The sequence below is a fragment of the Arachis duranensis genome, chromosome 8 (assembly GCF_000817695.3).
Source record: "Arachis duranensis cultivar V14167 chromosome 8, aradu.V14167.gnm2.J7QH, whole genome shotgun sequence".
Lineage (NCBI taxonomy): Eukaryota > Viridiplantae > Streptophyta > Magnoliopsida > Fabales > Fabaceae > Arachis > Arachis duranensis.
The window spans coordinates 37,775,937-37,795,218 of NC_029779.3; the positions used below are offsets into that span (position 1 = coordinate 37,775,937).

The 19,282-nt window shown below is 35.6% G+C and overlaps 2 protein-coding genes across 2 annotated transcripts; one reads left to right on the forward strand and one right to left on the reverse strand.

The window, feature by feature from the left end:
* The first annotated feature begins 615 nt into the window (after positions 1 to 615).
* On the forward strand, positions 616 to 2,385 carry LOC107462620 (CBS domain-containing protein CBSX5). The gene is made up of 2 exons (XM_016081241.3): positions 616 to 1,062; positions 1,299 to 2,385. Exons 1-2 carry the CDS (start codon positions 704 to 706, stop codon positions 2,161 to 2,163), a joined length of 1,224 nt encoding a protein of 407 aa, XP_015936727.1. The 5' UTR covers positions 616 to 703; the 3' UTR covers positions 2,164 to 2,385.
* A 6,694-nt stretch (positions 2,386 to 9,079) lies between these two features.
* On the reverse strand, positions 9,080 to 13,526 carry LOC107462606 (ultraviolet-B receptor UVR8). Its single transcript, XM_016081217.3, has 6 exons — positions 12,187 to 13,526; positions 11,533 to 11,739; positions 10,921 to 11,031; positions 9,958 to 10,326; positions 9,753 to 9,860; positions 9,080 to 9,661 (listed from the first exon to the last, which is right to left on the reverse strand). The coding sequence occupies exons 1-6, from the start codon at positions 12,523 to 12,525 to the stop codon at positions 9,323 to 9,325; spliced, it is 1,473 nt and encodes a 490-aa protein (XP_015936703.1). The 5' UTR covers positions 12,526 to 13,526; the 3' UTR covers positions 9,080 to 9,322.
* Between the last annotated feature and the right edge of the window lie 5,756 nt (positions 13,527 to 19,282).

Here is a 19,282-nt window from a genome sequence, read left to right on the forward strand (position 1 = left end):
CAACAATAAATTTTGCATTAAAAATGTTAGATGTCGTCGTTGAAAAAAATAATTAAGTTAAAATAACAAATAAAAGAAGAACAAAATACCAATAATTAGGTTACTAAATTTTAAAATTTCTTTCATAATTTATTGTCCATTTAAAAAAAATCGGTAACATTGATTTTCTTACCAATTATATCTTTTTGCTTAGTATAACTTTTTTTTTTCAACCATATGAAATGTTTTTCTAGTATTACTAACATTTTTAAGATTAAGAGAGATTTTATAAATTAATTTTGCTTTTGATAATTTTAATGCTATTAAATTATTTTCTTGATCTATATTAGCCTTTAATAAATTTTGATACTTAATTAATACAAGAGGGTATACTTAATTAAACCTTTGAACGAAATTTCGATCCACAACAAATTAGTCGTGGATAGACCGAGTTAAGAAATACATGAAAAAAATAATAATAAATAAATAAACTAAATTCTTAGCTTAATTATAAAAAAAAATTGAAATAATGATGTCAAAGTGAAAGTATTGATAGCGCGTTTATTTCACCTTCCTTCCATTTTCCAAGTTGTGAACTTGAACTTGTCCTTCCTCCTATAAATACCAACACCTTTGTCTCACAGAACACACCATTTCCAACCACCACAAGCACCGCCTTACATCGCCACCACCACCGGAACCCCCTTGGAATCTGTTCATTTGCATGGCAGTGAGCTTTCTGCAGGAACGCGAGGTATCCGACCTCTGCCTTGGGAAACCACCGTTGAGGTCCCTCTCTGCTTCCTCCACCATCGCACACGCCTTGGCTGCTCTCAACAACTCGGAAGACAACTTCATCAGTGTCTGGACCTGCGATCATCGCAGCAAGAAGGAAGAAGAAGGAGAAGAAGAAGGAGGAGAGTGCTGTAGATGCGTTGGCAAAGTGTGCATGGTTGATGTTGTTTGCTTCCTTTCCAGGGAAGACAACCTCTTGTCTCCCTCTCAAGCTCTCAAAGCTCCTCTTTCTGTTATTCTCACTCAAGCTCCGCCTCGGATCGTCGTGCATCTAGAACCTTCTTCCACGTAACTACCTTTCTCTCTGCTCCAAATGTTAGACATCATATTTTTCCTTCAATTTTCTGAATCTGAAATTTTAACTCATAGTAGATAAAGTGAATTTAGATTTTAATTACTGAGGCTCCTTTACTATTGATCCTTTTTACTAATTAGTAAAATCTTGAACAACCTGAATCTGATGCTTTATTTTTTCTTGCTAAAACTTGAAATTTATTAACTTTTTTTTTTTGGGGTAAATATAGTTTACTGGAAGCAATTGATCTGATTCTCCAAGGAGCACAGAATCTTGTGGTGCCGATTATAGCAGCAACAAGAAAGAGTGGAATCTCAAGAAGAAAACAGATTCAGATTCAGAAATCATTGTCAACAAGCCACAATGGGCGTGAATTCTGCTGGATAACGCAAGAAGATGTGATTAGATTCCTACTTGGCTCCATTGGCCTCTTCACCCCTCTCCCTGCACTCTCTATTGACTCCCTCGGCATCATTTCCACCGATGTTCTTGCCATTGACTACTACTCCCCTGCATCCTCGGCGTTACCGGCGATTTCCAAGTCTCTGGCGGATCAAACTTCTGTTGCCATTGTTGATAGTGATGGCACCTTCATTGGCGAGATTTCGCCCTCTACTCTTGGTTGTTGTGACGAGACGGTTGCGGCCGCCATCGCCACTCTCTCCGCCGGGGACCTGATGGCCTACATTGATGGCGGTGGGCCCCCGGAGGATCTTCTCAGAGTGGTGAAGGCCAGGTTGAGGGAGAAGAATTTGGAGAAAATGCTTCAAGAGTTCATGATTTTGTCGCCTTTAGCTAGCGACGCATCTTCGGCCTCATCTGCATCCTCGTCTGACGAGGAGTCCTCGTCGGCCAGAATGCGGATGAGGCCCGGCGGAAGGTACTCTAAATCGTCGAGCTACTCGGCGAGGATGGTGAGGAAGGCTGAGGCCATAGTGTGCCATCCAAAGAGCTCACTTGTTGCTGTGATGATTCAAGCAATTGCTCATAGAGTGAACTACTTGTGGGTTATTGAAGATGATTGCAGCTTAGTTGGCATTGTAACATTCTCAAATATGTTGAAAGTTTTCAGAGAACATTTAGAGACTATGTAAGAGGATTTAGGAGAATTGAGGGAATGTTTGGTGTCAAAGATTTTGGCTTTGGAATTAATGTTGTTGATATTATTAGAGAAAAAGCATAAATCATGTCTTATGAACATGGAGCTTCTTCGGTTGTGACTTGTGAATGTTGAGATGTTTGGCTAAGTGAGCTTTTGGTTCTGCTTTATTTTTCTTACTACTTCCTTTCTAATAAATTCCCTTTCAAACTCTGAATCTTCTTGTTTCAGTTTTCCTTTATACAACCCGTCTTTCGCCAATTTGATATGATACTTTAAAATTAAAAAATTACCATTTCAGTAAAAATAATGTTGTGTAAAATATTTTACAATTTTTTTACATCAAAATTGATCTCTCAAACTACTGTCAATAATAACTATTCACTGTTGATAGAATATTTTTTGGGATCTAGATTAAGCCAATTCAATCCATACATAATTGTACTTAAGATCATGATTTAGAAGAGTTAAGAGTTGTTGAACCATACTCAGGTGAGAGATTCTATTTCCCGGTAGAACCAAATGAGATTGATGCATGCATGGATGAGTAGAAGAAAAGCAAAGAGATATATGGAGAATTTTGGTTGTCAGAAATTGTGTGGTTAAGATTGAAGCACATGGCCTATTTTACACATTTTATTTGTTAGCTACAACTTCCCATAAAAACACTAATTAACTTGTGAAGATGTGTATATGCCATGTGATTCTTGTTAAGTACTTCCAACATAAAGGACCGAATCTTTCATCATTTGTTCACAAAAATAGTATTTATGTTCAGTTTAACTCTTGCTTCATCATATGGAAAGAAAGATTCTGATTCTGTGCTAGGAATTGTAAAACTTTACCTTGTTAGAGACCTCAATGTTCACTTATTAGGATCTCGAGGTGAGTAGATTCTTTCTTTTTTCTTTTTATTTACTTGGCATTAAATTAATTAAATATTAGTAAAGTTTAATTAATCTTGGTTGACTTAAGGTCATTTTGATGTAGATCAGTTTAAGGAGCACAGATTCATCATCCATTTGGTATAGTTACTTTGATCTCTTGATTTTTGAAGTTTTGGATTGGAATTATGGAAAAAAAAATTAAAGACTTTGTTATAACCATCTTATTTCTTTCATAAAACTTCAACTAAATTGGGTTTGTTTAATTCAATTTTAAATAATAAGAACTAAACTTTCAGTATCTCAATTTAGATAAACATAATAAATAAATAATAGTTTAGACTTTAGATGCTAGTATCTTATATGAACTTAAGACTTAAACGAATCTTATTGCACTTTAATCAACTACACAAAACTTGAACTTCAAATTTATTTTAGAGAAACAAGTGTTGTGTGTTTAAATTTATTTTAAACCACCTAAGTAATTAAGCGGGGATGGCCCTAAGTAATTAAATTTCCATGTCTTGTTTTGTACTATGTTGTTACCAAATCTAGATTTTGTTAGTTGGACACTAATCCATCGTTGTCAGTCTTCACTATTATTGAGTGGTGTCTGGCTATATCTAGCCTCACCTAAAAATTTTGTATCATTACCAAACATTTAAGACACAGGAAAGTGATGGTACCTTGAAAAATAAAGCACTTAATTAGTGGTAAAATTAGGTCAGATAAGATTTTATCCGTAATAGATTATGCCTATGATAAAGTTTATTGCTCTGAATTTGATCTATAATTTATTGTAAATTATTTATTGAATACTAAACTTGGCCTGTTAACAAAATCAATCTAACTTAAGATCTATTAAAAAAAATTCATAATTTTAAAAAATAAAAAATAACAAAATAAATAAAAAATAAGTAAAATGAAAGATATTACCTGTATTTAAAATTATTGACATTAACCGTAGGTGTGTAACAATGCTACTTTCACAACTTTTTGGATTGGCGGTAATAAAAGATCCAAGAATCCTCCTAGATAAGTGTACCGGTTTGTATCAAGTAATAACTCACGGTGAGTGCGTGTCAAATCCACGAGAATTAACGGTAAGTGTTGAAAGATAATATGATAAAAGAGAGTTAATGTTTTGGAGATGTTGAAACTTTCGAATCAATAATTTTTACTCCCCACCTTAATCATGCAAAGATACCTCGATGGCAAATCATTAGTAATCAAAACCAATCCCTTAGTGATTCAATTTTTTTAACCTAATTAATTGCTAATCCCTTAGTCAATTACTTAAGAAAAGAGTTGAAGAACGTTTGCGGATTTATAAAGCCACACAATTCATAAGCATCTCCCTTAGTTAATTTTGTGTCACTTATCAAGTCTAGTTTCAAAACTTAAGAGTTATGAGAATCAGTTTTCAAGCTTAATTCAATTAATCAACTTTTTTAAGAAGTTAAAAGAATTCAAATCGAAGAAGACTTGTTTTCCAACACATTCGAACCCTTTAGGATGAAGAATGAAAACATTTTTTTAAGAAGAAATGAATGCATAAATCAAAGGTAGAAAAGCTAAAAGATTAATCTGGAGTCAATAGAGCTCCTAACCTTAATTAAGGAGAATTAGTTTCTCATGTTCTTCAAAAAGTCTTAAATTCTTTAAAAGTAAAAACTGCCCAAGATAAAAGATGATCCCCGAGAAGATTCTGCCCTCTCTTTTAAATACTAAACCTAAAAATAAATTCAAATTCAAATCCTGAAACTGAATCAAAACTAAATCAAAATTAAATCTCTTTCATAACTATTTTCTTTCCACGAAGATCTTATTTTTATCTGTTTGCAATCTTCAATTAATGTCATCATTAGTGGGCTTTTGATTAACCAAGTGAATGATGAAAGGTTGGAAATTTAGTGGCCTGAATTGAAGTTTTGGAAGGTGTCCAACCATCCACGTTGTACGTGAAGCCTGCTTGATGGCCCAAATCGAGATCGGAAAAAGAATGGTGCCATCCAACTCGAGGAGATGGAGATCAAGGAGAACCGAGATGAAGGATGAAAATTGAGATCGAAGATCGAGATTTTGCTTGAGGATCGAAATCAAGATCAAGGATGAGATCGAGGATATGCTGCAGTGCTTCGATTTCCGAATGGATTCGTTTGAAAATCGCACGCTTAATTGGAATGCGCGTGGCCTTTGGCTTCCAAAAAGTGGTCCATTTCTTCTCGATTTTTTGCTGTTTTCCTTCCAAAGTTTCCTGTAGTCAATGAATTCAACTAATCAAAGCAATGTTTTAAAAAATCTAAAAGTCATTGTTTATTCGACAGGAATTCTTAGTAAATATTAATAAATTAATTGAGATTAAGAAAGAAAAGCACCAAAGATGCGGACGCATTAATCACCAAGTAAAGAAATTTCACTCTAAGGAGATAGTCCCTGTAAAAGTTGTTTGAAGAAACTATTTAGCAAAAGAAGCAATTTTTGGAACTGAGGATGCGATGCGTGACAAGTATTCTTATTTATTTGAGTCGAAAGGTAATTATCACAATTATAACAGCATGTGAGTTCAAAATTCGGGGACCAAATTTCTTAAAAGCAAGAGAATGTTATAACTGAAAAAAAGAAAGAAGGAGCACATGAAGAACATGTGACCCCCCACTTATCCTTTTAAATTTTTTTCCTTTGAGTCTTCGAACCCTATTGCCCCCTCCCCCTGCCTTCTTATCCTCATTTCTCCTTTCTTTTTTATCTCTTTCCTCTTCTCAGCTCCTTCCTTTGCAATCTCACACACAATACCATCAAGTTCGCTTCATTTTACTTTCTTCTCTTTCTCTATTCTATATCTATTTATTTAAATCTTATTTCTCACAACTTCAAATCATGGAGTTTCAGTTTTAATGAGTGAAGGAAGCATTCAATTTTTGACTTTCGATTATTATTGAGACTTCAAGATAACTCTTAATTTAATAATTAGTTATATCTCTAATTTTTGTCATCCAATACTTGTAGGTATACTTAAATCTGAAATTAGGGTTATTAAGTTAAAAATTTTTAGGCATTTATCAAATTGAGTAAGATTGTGTTAATCGACAAGATTATTTGATAAAAAATATTATTATTGTCATGTTTCTAGAATTGTAAAGTGACGCGATTAGAGTTGCTCCCGATTCTTTAGAACCAAGTTGTGAGTGGATATATATTAAGTGTATTATTATTAATAATTGAATTGAATCATTGTTTTTAGCATTTAAAAATATTTGATTGTTGTAATTTTTGAATGATTGGAATGAATATTAATTTTTGAAAAACTCATAATTTTATAAAAATACACACGAGACGATATTCATATATTTTATAAAGCATGCATATTTTTTTATTTGACGTAGTTAAATTTTAATTAAATTTTTAGTATCATAGTTAACGACGATTATGACGTTAACTTAGATACATCTGACTCAGACCTCAACTAGCATAGTCGTTGCTAACCCAACATGTAGGCCATAAGTTGAATTTGTTATATCGTGTGAGCATACTAGAGGAAAGGGCTACTCTTAAAGATGGAGCTGTCCAAGTGTGTGGTATTTGACTTCTGAAATGAGAACTCCTATTTCAGTTCATTCGTTTAATTACTTATTTATTTATTTATTTATTTACGTATTTACCTAATATGAATTTCTTATAGCTAAAAAAGAAAGATAATGTTTAAGGTAAAATTTGTATCATATTGTATGGATTATAGATATAATATTTGCTCACCGATGAATTGCAAAACTCACCCTATCATATTCTCATATATTTTAGATACAAGTGTAAATTCAGATTTCATTCTACCCATTCTACAGTAGGTCTTAGTCATTTTGGTGAGCCCTTTTTTTATCTAAGGGCTACATTCGTATGTAATGAAAACTTTGGACAAAAATCTAGATTATGTCAATGTTTCTTATGTTACAGGCAGAATTTTCATGTGGATTATGTTATTTTGAATCTTAAACTATTTAGATAGTAATTATGATTTGGTTATGTAAGACTTATGAATTCAACTATGCTTTAGTTATCAATTTAGTGTATATAATGCGACTTTTAATATATATCTGATTTGTGAATATATTTAGAATATGATGATGTGGTTGTTAGAAATAGATGTTTATTATTAATTAAAAAAGATAATATTCAATTGACAAAGTTTTAGAGACAAAGGAGATTGTCTATTTTTTCTTAGAAATTTAGTTTGGTTGGCTTGTTGAGGGACTTGTTCTTCGAGCACCAATCATGAATTGGTTGGAGCCATAACATATCCTTTGTATTGAATCTCCTCAGAATAATGAACCATGTAAGGAGATCTACTCTAGGGGGCACCATTTCTTTCCACATATTAGTAGACAAATTATACATGTTATAATCAATATCCTTACACTTATCCTTGTACACCACATTGAGGAAAGACTTGACTGAGTATTTTCCATATTTTTCATGCTTCTAAACCAATTTATCAACTTTTATATCCCTCATAATCCCTTAGACAGGACCAACATCAGTTTCTTCAATTTGTTGTTTAAAACAGTCTTAATCAACACAAGCTTTCCGGCTTTTGATAATTATTCGCCCTTCCAACCTTTCAATTTCTCCTCCACCTCTTAATCACTAGTTCTCAAGTATCTATATGCTTCTAAATGAACGCCTAAGTATTTGATTGGCAGTTTTGCCTCCCTATAACCTAACATTGCACATGCGCCATTTTTATTTTCTCACTATCACTATTCAATTCAATAAGGACAGATTTGTTGAAATTAATTTTCAACCCAGACAACAACTCAACATGACAAAGGCAAAATCGAATTGTATCATCGGTAAATTATAAGTGAGATGCATAATCTACCCAGCATTTTATTCAAGACTTCACCAACAAGAACCCTTGACATAATTCCCTTTGTAGATCGAAAGGCTTTGTTGTTGTGACACATAGTTGGATCTATCGCCACCATTTTAGCCAGAACCCCCATGTCTTCCAATACTTTATCAACAAAAACCACCGACACCTTCTAAACGTCAAGCTTAACCAACTATGTTGGTTGCATTGATTTGTTCAGCCAATGCACTGCCTCGCGCAGGCTATCAACGCTCCATTTACAAATGCAGACTGAACCTTCCTTTCCGAATTCGCATCAATGGCTAAAGTCGAGCTTATAGGATCTTAGAAATCACTTATATAAGCACCTAACCATGTTTATGGATCTATAATCCCTTAGCTCCTTTGTGCCACCTTTCTTATGGGCTAAGCAACTCATGTTAGATTCGCTTCAGCAAAGAACTCATGTACCGTGTTGCAAGAGTCATCCTCTAATTCACTTGAAATTGAAGTCTTCCCTAGTAGGCATTCTCTCAATCTGTACTGCATCCATAGCACCAATTGATTCCAGCAATGTTTCTAATTGTCTTCCCTCTTGCCACTAAGCACTCATCAATGTTTCTCCTCATCCATCTTTAGTAGTTCCCCCTCCAGCTTGCTCCATTCCTCCTTCAACCACGCATCAAGAGAAAGGAATGGCTTTGGCCCCCCAAGTAATGCACAGTGATCAGATAGAGCCCGAGGAAAGTTTTGATTTGTAATCAGTCCTTGAACATAGCCATCAAAGATCATCACAAATCATACAACAAGTCACAGCAAAAATACCCAAGAATTTTATCAAACAAGATACATAAATCACCAGAGAAACCGTATGACACTATTATATTAACAATTCCGCTACGTTCCTGAAATAATCACAATGTCCCCTAATAAAAACTCCAGTACTGTTGCCACTCTAGCAAGAATAGCCACACCTATGGATTTTTCTTGAATCACTTCCCTCATAAACACTTTATCACATCCTCAAAATTTTCACGATAGCCCCCACTGCAAACATGTTACAATGCCACACAGCCTCTATTCTAATTACTTTTTTGAACTATAATGAATACTAATAAGTCAAATTCCTAACAATAAGATTGAGGTAGATATTGACATTGAGATAAAAATACGAACAATAATAATCATAACAACAATACATTAAGTAAATAATCATAATTTGATTACAACAGTGACAATGTATTTTAAGGACAATTATTACAGTCTATAAATTCCTAATAATAATGTATTTTAAATATTGAAAAATGTTAAGTGCCTTGCGTGTTACATTTTCTTTACTATAATGATACAACATCAGTAAAAACAGTGAACTTTACTAATTTATCCTTAGCCACAAAAACTAAGGTTTCTTTTTGTGGAGAGTTTCAAATGTCGGGATCTATATTTTCTTGTGAAGAATCTTCTTTGACGAAAATCTCAGTTGGTTCAAGGCACCCTCTTAATGTGTCATGACCAAGTTGTGCTCTTTCATTGTCTCCAAATCCAAATATCCTTCCACTGCTTGTGATTGCCACGGTATGATACAATCCAGTGCTAATTTGTGAAACATGGTGAGTTTTTAAGGTATCCAAGATTCTTGGCTTCAAGATTTTATCATATACCCCTCTGTCGAGAAATCCCAGGCTGCCGAATCCCATCGAACCAAAGCCATAGACTGAACCAGAATCAATTAGCACAAAAGTTTTCCTCTTTCTTGCACAGACCTTCAAGTAACAATACACACTTATGAAAATGAATCAAAATACGTCACTTTTCAGATAATCTTTTCATAGTGTGTTTAAAAAGATGCAATACCTGAACAGCTAAGTGATTCTTAAGACCGGTCACAATCTCGGGGGTAGTTTTCTCAATCTCGTCCCCAAGGCCAAGAGCACCACAGTATCCCTTGCCCCACGTATATACCTGGCCGCCATCAATAGCCAATAATTAGTACAATTCTCGCAAGAACTTCAATTATGGAAACCAGCCACAACAAACAGAAATGTCTAATAAAACTCACGAATCCATTTGAATCAAGTGCCACTGCATGCTCATCCCCGGCAGATACACGGACAACATGAATACCTTTTCTTCTAAACTTCTGTATAGCACGTGGCAGAAACTCATTATGCTGCTCCCCATGACCAAGGCAGAAGTTAGCCCCTGACCCGAAGGAGTATACAGCTCCGTTCACTGTTACAGCTAAGATATAGCTTGGTCCAGCAGCAATCTGAACAACAGGATCTGCATTACCAAGGACTTCAATCATTTTTGGGGTTGGTCTGTCCTGAGAGTCACCATGGCCAAGTTGGCCATGCGAATTGGTTCCACATGTATAAACATGACCTTGTCTAGTGAGGAAGACTGTGAAGTTAAGCCCTGCTGCAACCTGAGACATCTTTTCATACTTCAATATTTTTACAAGGGATCTTAGAGAGGCAGGCTTCATGGAACAATAAAAAAAAAGAACACAGTGGAATTGAAAAGGAACAGTAAGGGAGGGAGATGTATAATTGAATTATGTATGTTCAACCAAAACAGTATAGTTAGATGCGACTAGAAAGAACCCCTTACTAAGTATAGCACAGTGGTGGAACATCTTATGGCTATTACTACTTGAATGTACAGTTATTGAGATTGCCATAAGACTTGCCAGTATATATTAACTTGAAACAACACAATTTTCAAATATATGTATGTATATATATTATAATCCACTTCCATAAGAGACCCCTTAAATAACTTGGTTAAGGCTTAACAAGTGATCTTGAGATATCTAAAACAAAAAGAAACAAAACAAAAGAAGATTGAGTATTCAAACCAAAGTGAGGTTTGAGATGAGCAATTCGTTGTTGTGGTAAAAAAGTGAGACTACTTATCTCATGAAATCAACAGTTGCATTCAATAAGCTACAAAATCTTTCAACTCATTGAACATCTATAATCAACAAAACATACTATTCTGATAGCAATTTGAATTTTACCTGCTTGCAAGGGACTCCCTTCAGGGATTCAACAAGACGTGGCCTGGAAATTGGTCGGCTTGTATCGCTATGGCCACAGCAAGAAGATGAATTATCTCCACATGTGAATACCTGCGCCAGTAGTAAAGTCTCATTTTAATATTGGAAACTAGAATTAATCATGTAACAAAAGAAAACCACCCTTTTCAGTTCCACAAAATATTCTTCAAACACATGATGAGAAATACATATCTTTGACAAGAAGATTTGCTTCTTTATGATCTACATATCCTAATATCTTGTGCTTTTAGGTGTTAAGCACAAAATGGTTTTAATGATATCACCAATATATTTTTGGTCTTTAACTGAGGAAAAAGCACATGTTTGTCCAAAACTTACAATGTATTGGTTCATAATAGCAGGGAATATAGCCATCAAATTCTTGAAGACTTCACTATGAGCTTATGATATTATTCCAAGGAAACCAACTAAACCGTGAAATCAAGATTTTTGTGCAAGCCCAATAATAGTTTTGATTACAATCAATTCAAGATACATTTTATGTTCCATAGTTCATACCAATGCACCATCATGAAACAAAACTAATTAAATAGAGGTTAAGCTGTCACAAACCTCTCCAGATTGCATAACAAAAGCTGCATGATTAAAGGAGGCTGATACATGAACTACACGTGCCAAAGGTGGGAAACTTATCCGGGTAAATGCTACGCATTGTGTTTCAGGCCCTTGACCAAGTACACCAGATAATCCAGAACCGCAAGAGTAGACAGAGGAATTGCTGATCAACAGGGTGTGATACTTTCCAGTTGTAATTTGCATCTGCCATTAAATTGACTTTTATCAGTAACAGCTCTCCATTTATTCTATAAAAAGCACAATAAGAACACCAATACTAGTGCAAGTAACAAAGAACAACATAACTATTCAAATTAATTTTTATTCTTAAAACATCATTGCAATGTTGTGAGTGCTATGAAAAGTAAGTTTGTAATATTCAAAATTCCAGCTTCATTTCCTTCTCTTTTCTAATTCTTTCACAAGTGAATTATTTCATACTTATCACAGTATTAACACAGAGAGAAAGTCAAGGAAATGTGCTAAACCAAGTAAAGAGAAAATATCCTCAGCCTTCAGAGATTCCCTACGTGATCATATTCAAAGATGACAACATTTAATTCAACTAAGTAAACAATAAACCATTAACAAAACATCAATTTTCTGAACATCAAAACAGAAGTTCATTCTATGATACAATGAAAATAGTACATTGCCTGCTGATGTCTCCACCATCTCAGAGGATTGTTCAACAGACTGTAAGAACCTCAAGACCCGCTTCCAATTTGCGCCGCATCGATCATACAACTCCTTCTGAGAATTTAAACTCGTCTTAGAGTAGATAATATGGGAGGCACACAACTGAAATGCAGCAAAGTCCACCAATGAACTAAACTTGAATGGATACAATCCATGGCTACCACCAAAAGTTTTTGAAGTAAGCTCCAAGCAAGCAAGGTCTATTGCACTTAACCTTCCCGAGCACAGAATCTCTAAGATCAAGTGTGAAGGTAACTCTTCAATGGAAACAGGCCTAAAGCAATCCACCATAATTAACAGTTTTCAGTTTTCACTCTTTCACACACTTCTTTCTCCTTTTTTTTAAGTCTCTCCAAAGAAAAACTAACTTCGAATAGAAGTTTCAAACAATTTGCAGGGAAATTCCAGAGTGTGACACAGCAACCCCTCCTTGAACAAAAGCATCAAATTTTGAGACGAAATCTCAGGCAATTGAAGCAGCATATGAAGAACACATCCGAAGGAAGAAGAAAAACATGGGAGATTGAGTATGAAAAAGGGGGTCCAGATGGATAGTTTGCGTGTGATGGTTGAAACAGTGATTGGAAACAAAACATCAGAAGAGAACTAATATTCACACACCCCCAAGAACTAAAAAAATCAATAAAGAAAACAAAAATTGAAGATCAAAGAAGACCGTCTTCACCTGCAACTTGATAAAGACACAGACCACAATTCTACACACTTAGAGAAGAAAAGAGTGATTTTTTCTTGGAAAACAATAAACAAAGCTCCCAAAGTAGATCGAATTCGAACCAAAGACTGATCCAATGACCGAGGCAACTTGGGACCAAAAAAAAAAATCAAAAGTGGGTCTTTGAGATAAGAATAGAAGCAAGTGAAATGAAACAAATAGTGATTAGCCCTACCACAAAAGGTAAAGGAGCTAGCTTTTACAGAGAATTTGAATTCAATTGGGCAAACAATAAAAAACCAATCAAGGTGAAGGCTTGAAGATCGAAACCCAGTTGAGTTAAAGAAACAAATCGAGGGTGTGGATTGGTTTGATGGTTCTTTTCACTCTTTTTGAGAATTACACGATTAAAAGGAAGGAAAAAAAAGTTAGGGTTTTGTGAGCTGTGTTTGGGTGTGGGGCATTTTCATCAGCTTTCTCTCTCTATTGGAAGGGGCTTTTGAATGTTTTCTCCGAATTTGAGAGAGAGAGAGTGTATTGAAGAATCAGAGAGAGCGTGGAATTTCATGTGGTTCTTTTGGAAGAGCGAAAGAAAAAGGAAGAAAAAAACAGAGTAGTGGCGTTTTTGTTGTTACTAAATTCCTTTTCTTTCTGTGTTGTGTTGTTGTGTAATGTGTCGTCTTTTGTTTGTCGTCGAAGCTGTCCAACGTGGCTGTTCTCGAGAGTGCCACGTAAGCTTAGATGAGTCAGAGTGCACTTGGCTTTCATTTTGGGTGGATATGTCATGTGTGTATGTATTTGAAGTAGCGCTAGCGTCCACTAATGAAGGAAGCTAATTAAGCCAACTTTAAAATCCACCACATTAGTGGTTATTATATCTTAATTAAATTATTTACTTTTTATAATAGTATAATTGATTTTATATAAGCACTAAATATATTTTTTTATATAATAGTTAATTGATGATTGATTTCTTTAGATGTTCTAAAAAGTTTGAAAAAAAATATAAAGTAATCAAATTAGAAATTAATTATCCTTACTTTGTTGAGTTAAATTTGGATTTGGTTCTTAAAATTTGGGTCGATATTCAATTTAATTTTTACAATTTTATTGGTTTCAATTAGAATCCCTAAATTAGCAATAGTGAATTCTAATTGCCCCTATAATTATCTCTGTCACTAAAACACTTATTTGACACATTTACCTAATACGATGGACACAACTAAGATGTCGTCATGTTGGTTTTGTGCCCAAATCATATAAAAGTGGCGTCGTTTTAATTTGTTTGGGGCTTAAACTCTTATTCTTCTCACTACAATAATCATAAGTTTTAAAACACCAAAAAAACCTTGACACTTCGTCTTTTTCATTCTCTGTAATGCGTTGCTGTGAAACTCAAAAGAGCTCTTTGTAGCTATTTTGAAAATCTCTGCAAACTTGTCAGATTTGGCAAGAGTGAAAAAATCACAAGCATTTAACTTTATTGTTCACATAGAAGTTAGTCACGGAACCCAATACCGACGATAATGATACGAATTCATAAGGTTAAGTAATTACCGGCGGGTTTTGCTTTTTGACGGTAAATTCGCCAGTAATATTTGGAGGAAAACAATCCGACAGTAAACCCACTTAGTGAAACATTGCGTTTTGGTGACTCGCAGTGGTTTACCGTCGAATTTTTCCGACAATAGCTGGGTCGTAAATTTAAAACGCGAACCCTCTTCCCCCTCATTCAAATTTCACTCTCTCTCACTCACTCACTCATCTGTTTCCTCCTCTCTCCCCAACACTACCATCTGCTGCCGCTGAAACCACCACCATCACAACCCCTTTCTCTGTCACCGTCAACCCACCGCCAAAATTCCTCCCTTCTTCTTTTTCTCCCTCTTCTCTTATTACCATTTCACCATTAATCTTCTCCCTTCTCGAAACCGTCGTGCCGCACCACAGAGCCACCACCGGTGAGCCATCAAGCCACCATTATCCCCCCATCATCGCGCCGCCACTGTTAAGCTTCGTCGCGAGTCCATCCTTCAGCATAACAGAACAGGAAAACCCTTGTCCCAGTCTTCCGGCAAGTTCCCCAGCTTTCGGGGACCGACGACTGCAGCTTCTCGCTCCGTCAACAACATACTATTGTTGTAACCTCTCTCTTCCCTCTCTTCTGTTTCATCTGTTGCCCTGCATCACAGGTTTTTGGTTAAACTCTGTTTTTTAAATTTTGTTTAGTCAGTATTGGTTCATTAGTTTGGTTTTAGTTAGTTTAGTTAGATTTAATTTTCTATTTTAATGGATTTTAGGTTGTTAAGATAGCTTAGGTGTAGATTACTTGGTTCTGAGATTGTCGAAAGTGGTTGGATTGTCTGATTATCTTGATTCGTTGTGTTGCAACTGATTTCGCTAAGATATGGCTATTGGAATTGCTGGATTCTGCTTGATTGTTGCTTGTTTTGTGTTAACTATTGCTGGTGTGATTGTTGATTTGGATTTGGGATTGTATGTTTTATGCTTGGCATTGATTTTTGTTTGTTTGATTAATTTGGCACGCCAAGTGTTTGATAATACGCCGCAAAGAGTTCTAAATGAAATTTTGGTTTAATCTTTAAAAATCAATGCTTGCTTTTATATGATTAGTGTTATTATGCATTGATGTGAATGTGAATGTTTTTAATTTACTAAGTTTAGTTTGATATGATGGATTGCTCGATTAATTGAGTTTTGAGTATATGTGTTATGTACCATTGCCATGATTAGGTTATTTGAAAATTGAATTTCATTCACAACATCACATACTCTAAAACTCTTCTTTTACATAATCCATCACATTATATCGATTCTTGAATGACCTAAGTGATTATTGAGCTTTTTGATGATTGTTTTCTTATTTTTAACTCGCAAATATTTTGAAATCATCTTAGGCGCACTAATTGAGTTGAATTTGAACTTTGAAAAGTCTTTTGGATTTATTGAACTGAATTGTTGAATATTGTTGTTGGAGTTGTTTGAAATTATCTGAATTATTTTGATTCACTGTGTTACGGCTGGTTTTGCTCTTTGCAGACATGACGACAGGTAGAGGTGTTACGGATCAGCCTACTGGTCATGGTTGTAGTCGTGGTCGTGGTAGAGGGAGGGCTTCTTCTGGTACCCCTAGGAATTCTGGATCTTCTCTGTCACCGGTTGCGGGTTTATTGGACCAGCCGTTCATCATGGGCCATAACCCCAACTACGTCCTTCTGTCTACGTCAACACTGTCGCCTCCATCCGCTCAGCAGCCCAATGCCACAGTGATGCCGCCTCAAGCGACAAACACCGTAGTCTCAGAATCCTCTCACAAAAGTGAGCCAGCTGATTTTTCTCTACCACCTCCCATCATACAGTTGATGATTTGGCCTGATGGCAGAACATGGTAAGTATCACTTTAAGTCTTCTATATGTCGAAAGTGTTTGACTATTGATTATAGTTTAATGGATTTAAGGTTGTATGTTTGAATTGCTAAAAGTGTTTCATATTTCTTGATTATTGAATTGTTGAAAGTGTCTGACTATTGATTCCAGTTTAGTGGATTTATGGATATTGATTCTTGATTATTGCATGTTGTTCATTGATTGTTGACATTTGATGCTGCTTAAGTTAATTGTTGATGGATAGAGTTTGTGGTACATTCTAGTTATAGATGAAACTCTGCTGAAATTTCTAAAAAAATCTCTATATATATTATGGTTATTTGCTTTTGAAGTTTTAATTTATATTGTCAAATTGGTTTGTTTGTGGATTGTTGATGGGTTTTAATTTATGTTCTCAGAAAATTACCAACGTCATCAAGCTGATGTACGACTATTCGTGACCCAGCTAAAGAATATCTCCTTTAAGACCAGAGACCGATGGTTTCAAAAGTGGGCGGTAATTAAATTTTTTTAAGTTTCAAACGTTCTTAGATAATTTATTTATATCTTCTGTTTTGATTAACTAATTTTAAAGTTTCTTTGTGCAGTTGTACTTTATATGGGACAATGAGTATGATGTTACCATCAGGAAGATATACGACCATCGAATGGGTCGGCGGCTGCAATAGATGCTGGAGGATGTTGGTTGGGGGCGGGACCACCTCACGACCTAACTCCATCCGAAAATCAGGAAGGCTCTGTTAGTTCATTGGGAGACTGATGAGGGGTTCAGGCAACGACGTCTCACAAACAGAGCTAACAAGGTATCGGCCAAGTCGTCTAAGTATACTGGCGACTCAGCGACCTTCATGAAGACTAAGACCAAACTGGTATGTAGTCTTTTTAATGTTGTTATAAACTTAGTTAATTGGCGTAAACATTCAAGTACACCCACACTTTGAAGGAGAATAGAGAGAGATTTGCTAAACAATGGTCTCAGGATCATTATATGAGTAAACGTCTGATCTTGTGATATAAAATTATATATTAACTATATAGCTATTGTACTAATCATTATAACATGTGTTATACAGAAGTCCTACACGCAGAGACTAGAGGCCGTGACTTAGCAATATCAGCAAAGTGGGGGGGGACATCGATGGCTCTGCTGCTTCAGTCGTCGATTTCGATGTGGTTTTGTGCAAGATCACCTCAATGCCGTACAAGAACTGCATTTACGGACTGGTGTCGTTCTTCGCCAACAGCCTCGCACCTCCACATTAAGGCCATCATTCGTATCTGCCACCAGTCGAGCTGTCGACCGTGAGGAAGGCTTGATTTGAGGCTACAAGTGCAGGAGATCTCCCGCAGCCTTCAGTAGCAGGCTCAGAATTTGACTAATTATCGGGAGAGGTATCAAGACTCAGGAGATCCTCGCACGCGTGACGGACATGGATGACCTCTGGCTAGAGTGGATGTCACCTTATCTATTTCTATTTTTTCCGGAAGGATTATCCTATCTGTTACAGAAGGCAGAGCAAAACAAGTCTCTTCAGTGGATTCGAATTCACAGAACGTCTCCAACAGTCAATCATCTTTTTTTTGCTGACAACTCTATCTTATTTGGGAAGGCTAATGAGAAATCATACAACAATATCCTATCTCTACTTAATAAATATGAAATAATTAGTGGGCAAAAAGTTAACCTTCATAAATTAGCAGTTTTTTTAATCAAAACACCCCACTTGCCAGAAGACAACAGCTAGTAGAGTTACTTAACATAGAGCATGTGGGAGCCCAAGATAAATATCTAGGCCTTCCATCGATTATTCAGAAATCAAAAAGAGCTACATTCAGTGCAATAAAGGACAAAGTTCAAAAAAGAATTCAGACTTAGAAAGGGAATATGTTATTAGTAGGTGGTAGACATGTTAATTAGAGCTGTCGAAAAAGCTATTCCAATATATACACTCATGTTTCAAGTTTCGAGATTCTCTAGTGGAAGAAATATACAGGATTCTAAGGCAGTTTTGGTGGTCAGAAGAGAATGAAGAGAAAGATGGCTTGGGTTAGTTGGAATTGTACGACCATACCTAAAAAAGAAGGCAGATTGGGATTCAAGGATCTCAGAGCCCAGAACCAAGCCTTGTTGGGTAAACAGTTTTGGTGAATTACTATTAAGCCTAATTCGCTACTTGCGCTTATGCTAAAAAAAATACTATAGATACACTAACCCCATTTTGGCAAATAAAAGAAACCAACCTTCTTGGGGTTGACAAAGTCTACTGGAGGAAAGGAAAGTGGTAGAAAAGTAGGATTTGAGATGGAGTATAGGATTTGGCACAAATGTTCGTATTTGGTAGTATCCATGGTTACCCCCACCCTTTTAGACTCAGTAACAACAACAATCCGGTAATCAATAGGGTATATGATTTACTTACAGTGGATGAAAATTGGAATAAAGAGCTAGTTGAAGCAGTTTTTCTTTCTGAGCTTAGTTTGCAAATTCTCTCCTTACCACTGAACGACGATGGTGAGGACAAGTTTGAATGGGCTTGGAACAAGAGGAAGTAGAACAATCTAGTTTTCGAGTTTTGAGTGGCTTATAATTTTTTTCATGTGCTAGTTGAGCACCTTCTAATGGTGATGACAAATTCAACACTCTAGAAATTAATTTGGGGGTTAAAATTATCATCCAAAGTAAAAATTTTTTTGTGGAGAGCAGCTGATAAAAAATTACCTGTACTCAATATGATCAACTAGAAATTCTCAGATATTTCAGCAATGTGCCCAAAATGCAGAAATGACAACGAAGCAATCTTTCACGCTTTGGTGCAATGCGGTCCCACTCCTAAGATTTTGTCTTTCTCTCCTTTTGTGAATGCTATAGTGCGAAATGAAACCATAGAGTTTGTAGTATGGTGGCTAACGACAAGTAGAGGTATTGGAAGAGGACAATTTTCTATGGCCTTCTTTGCATTTCTGTGT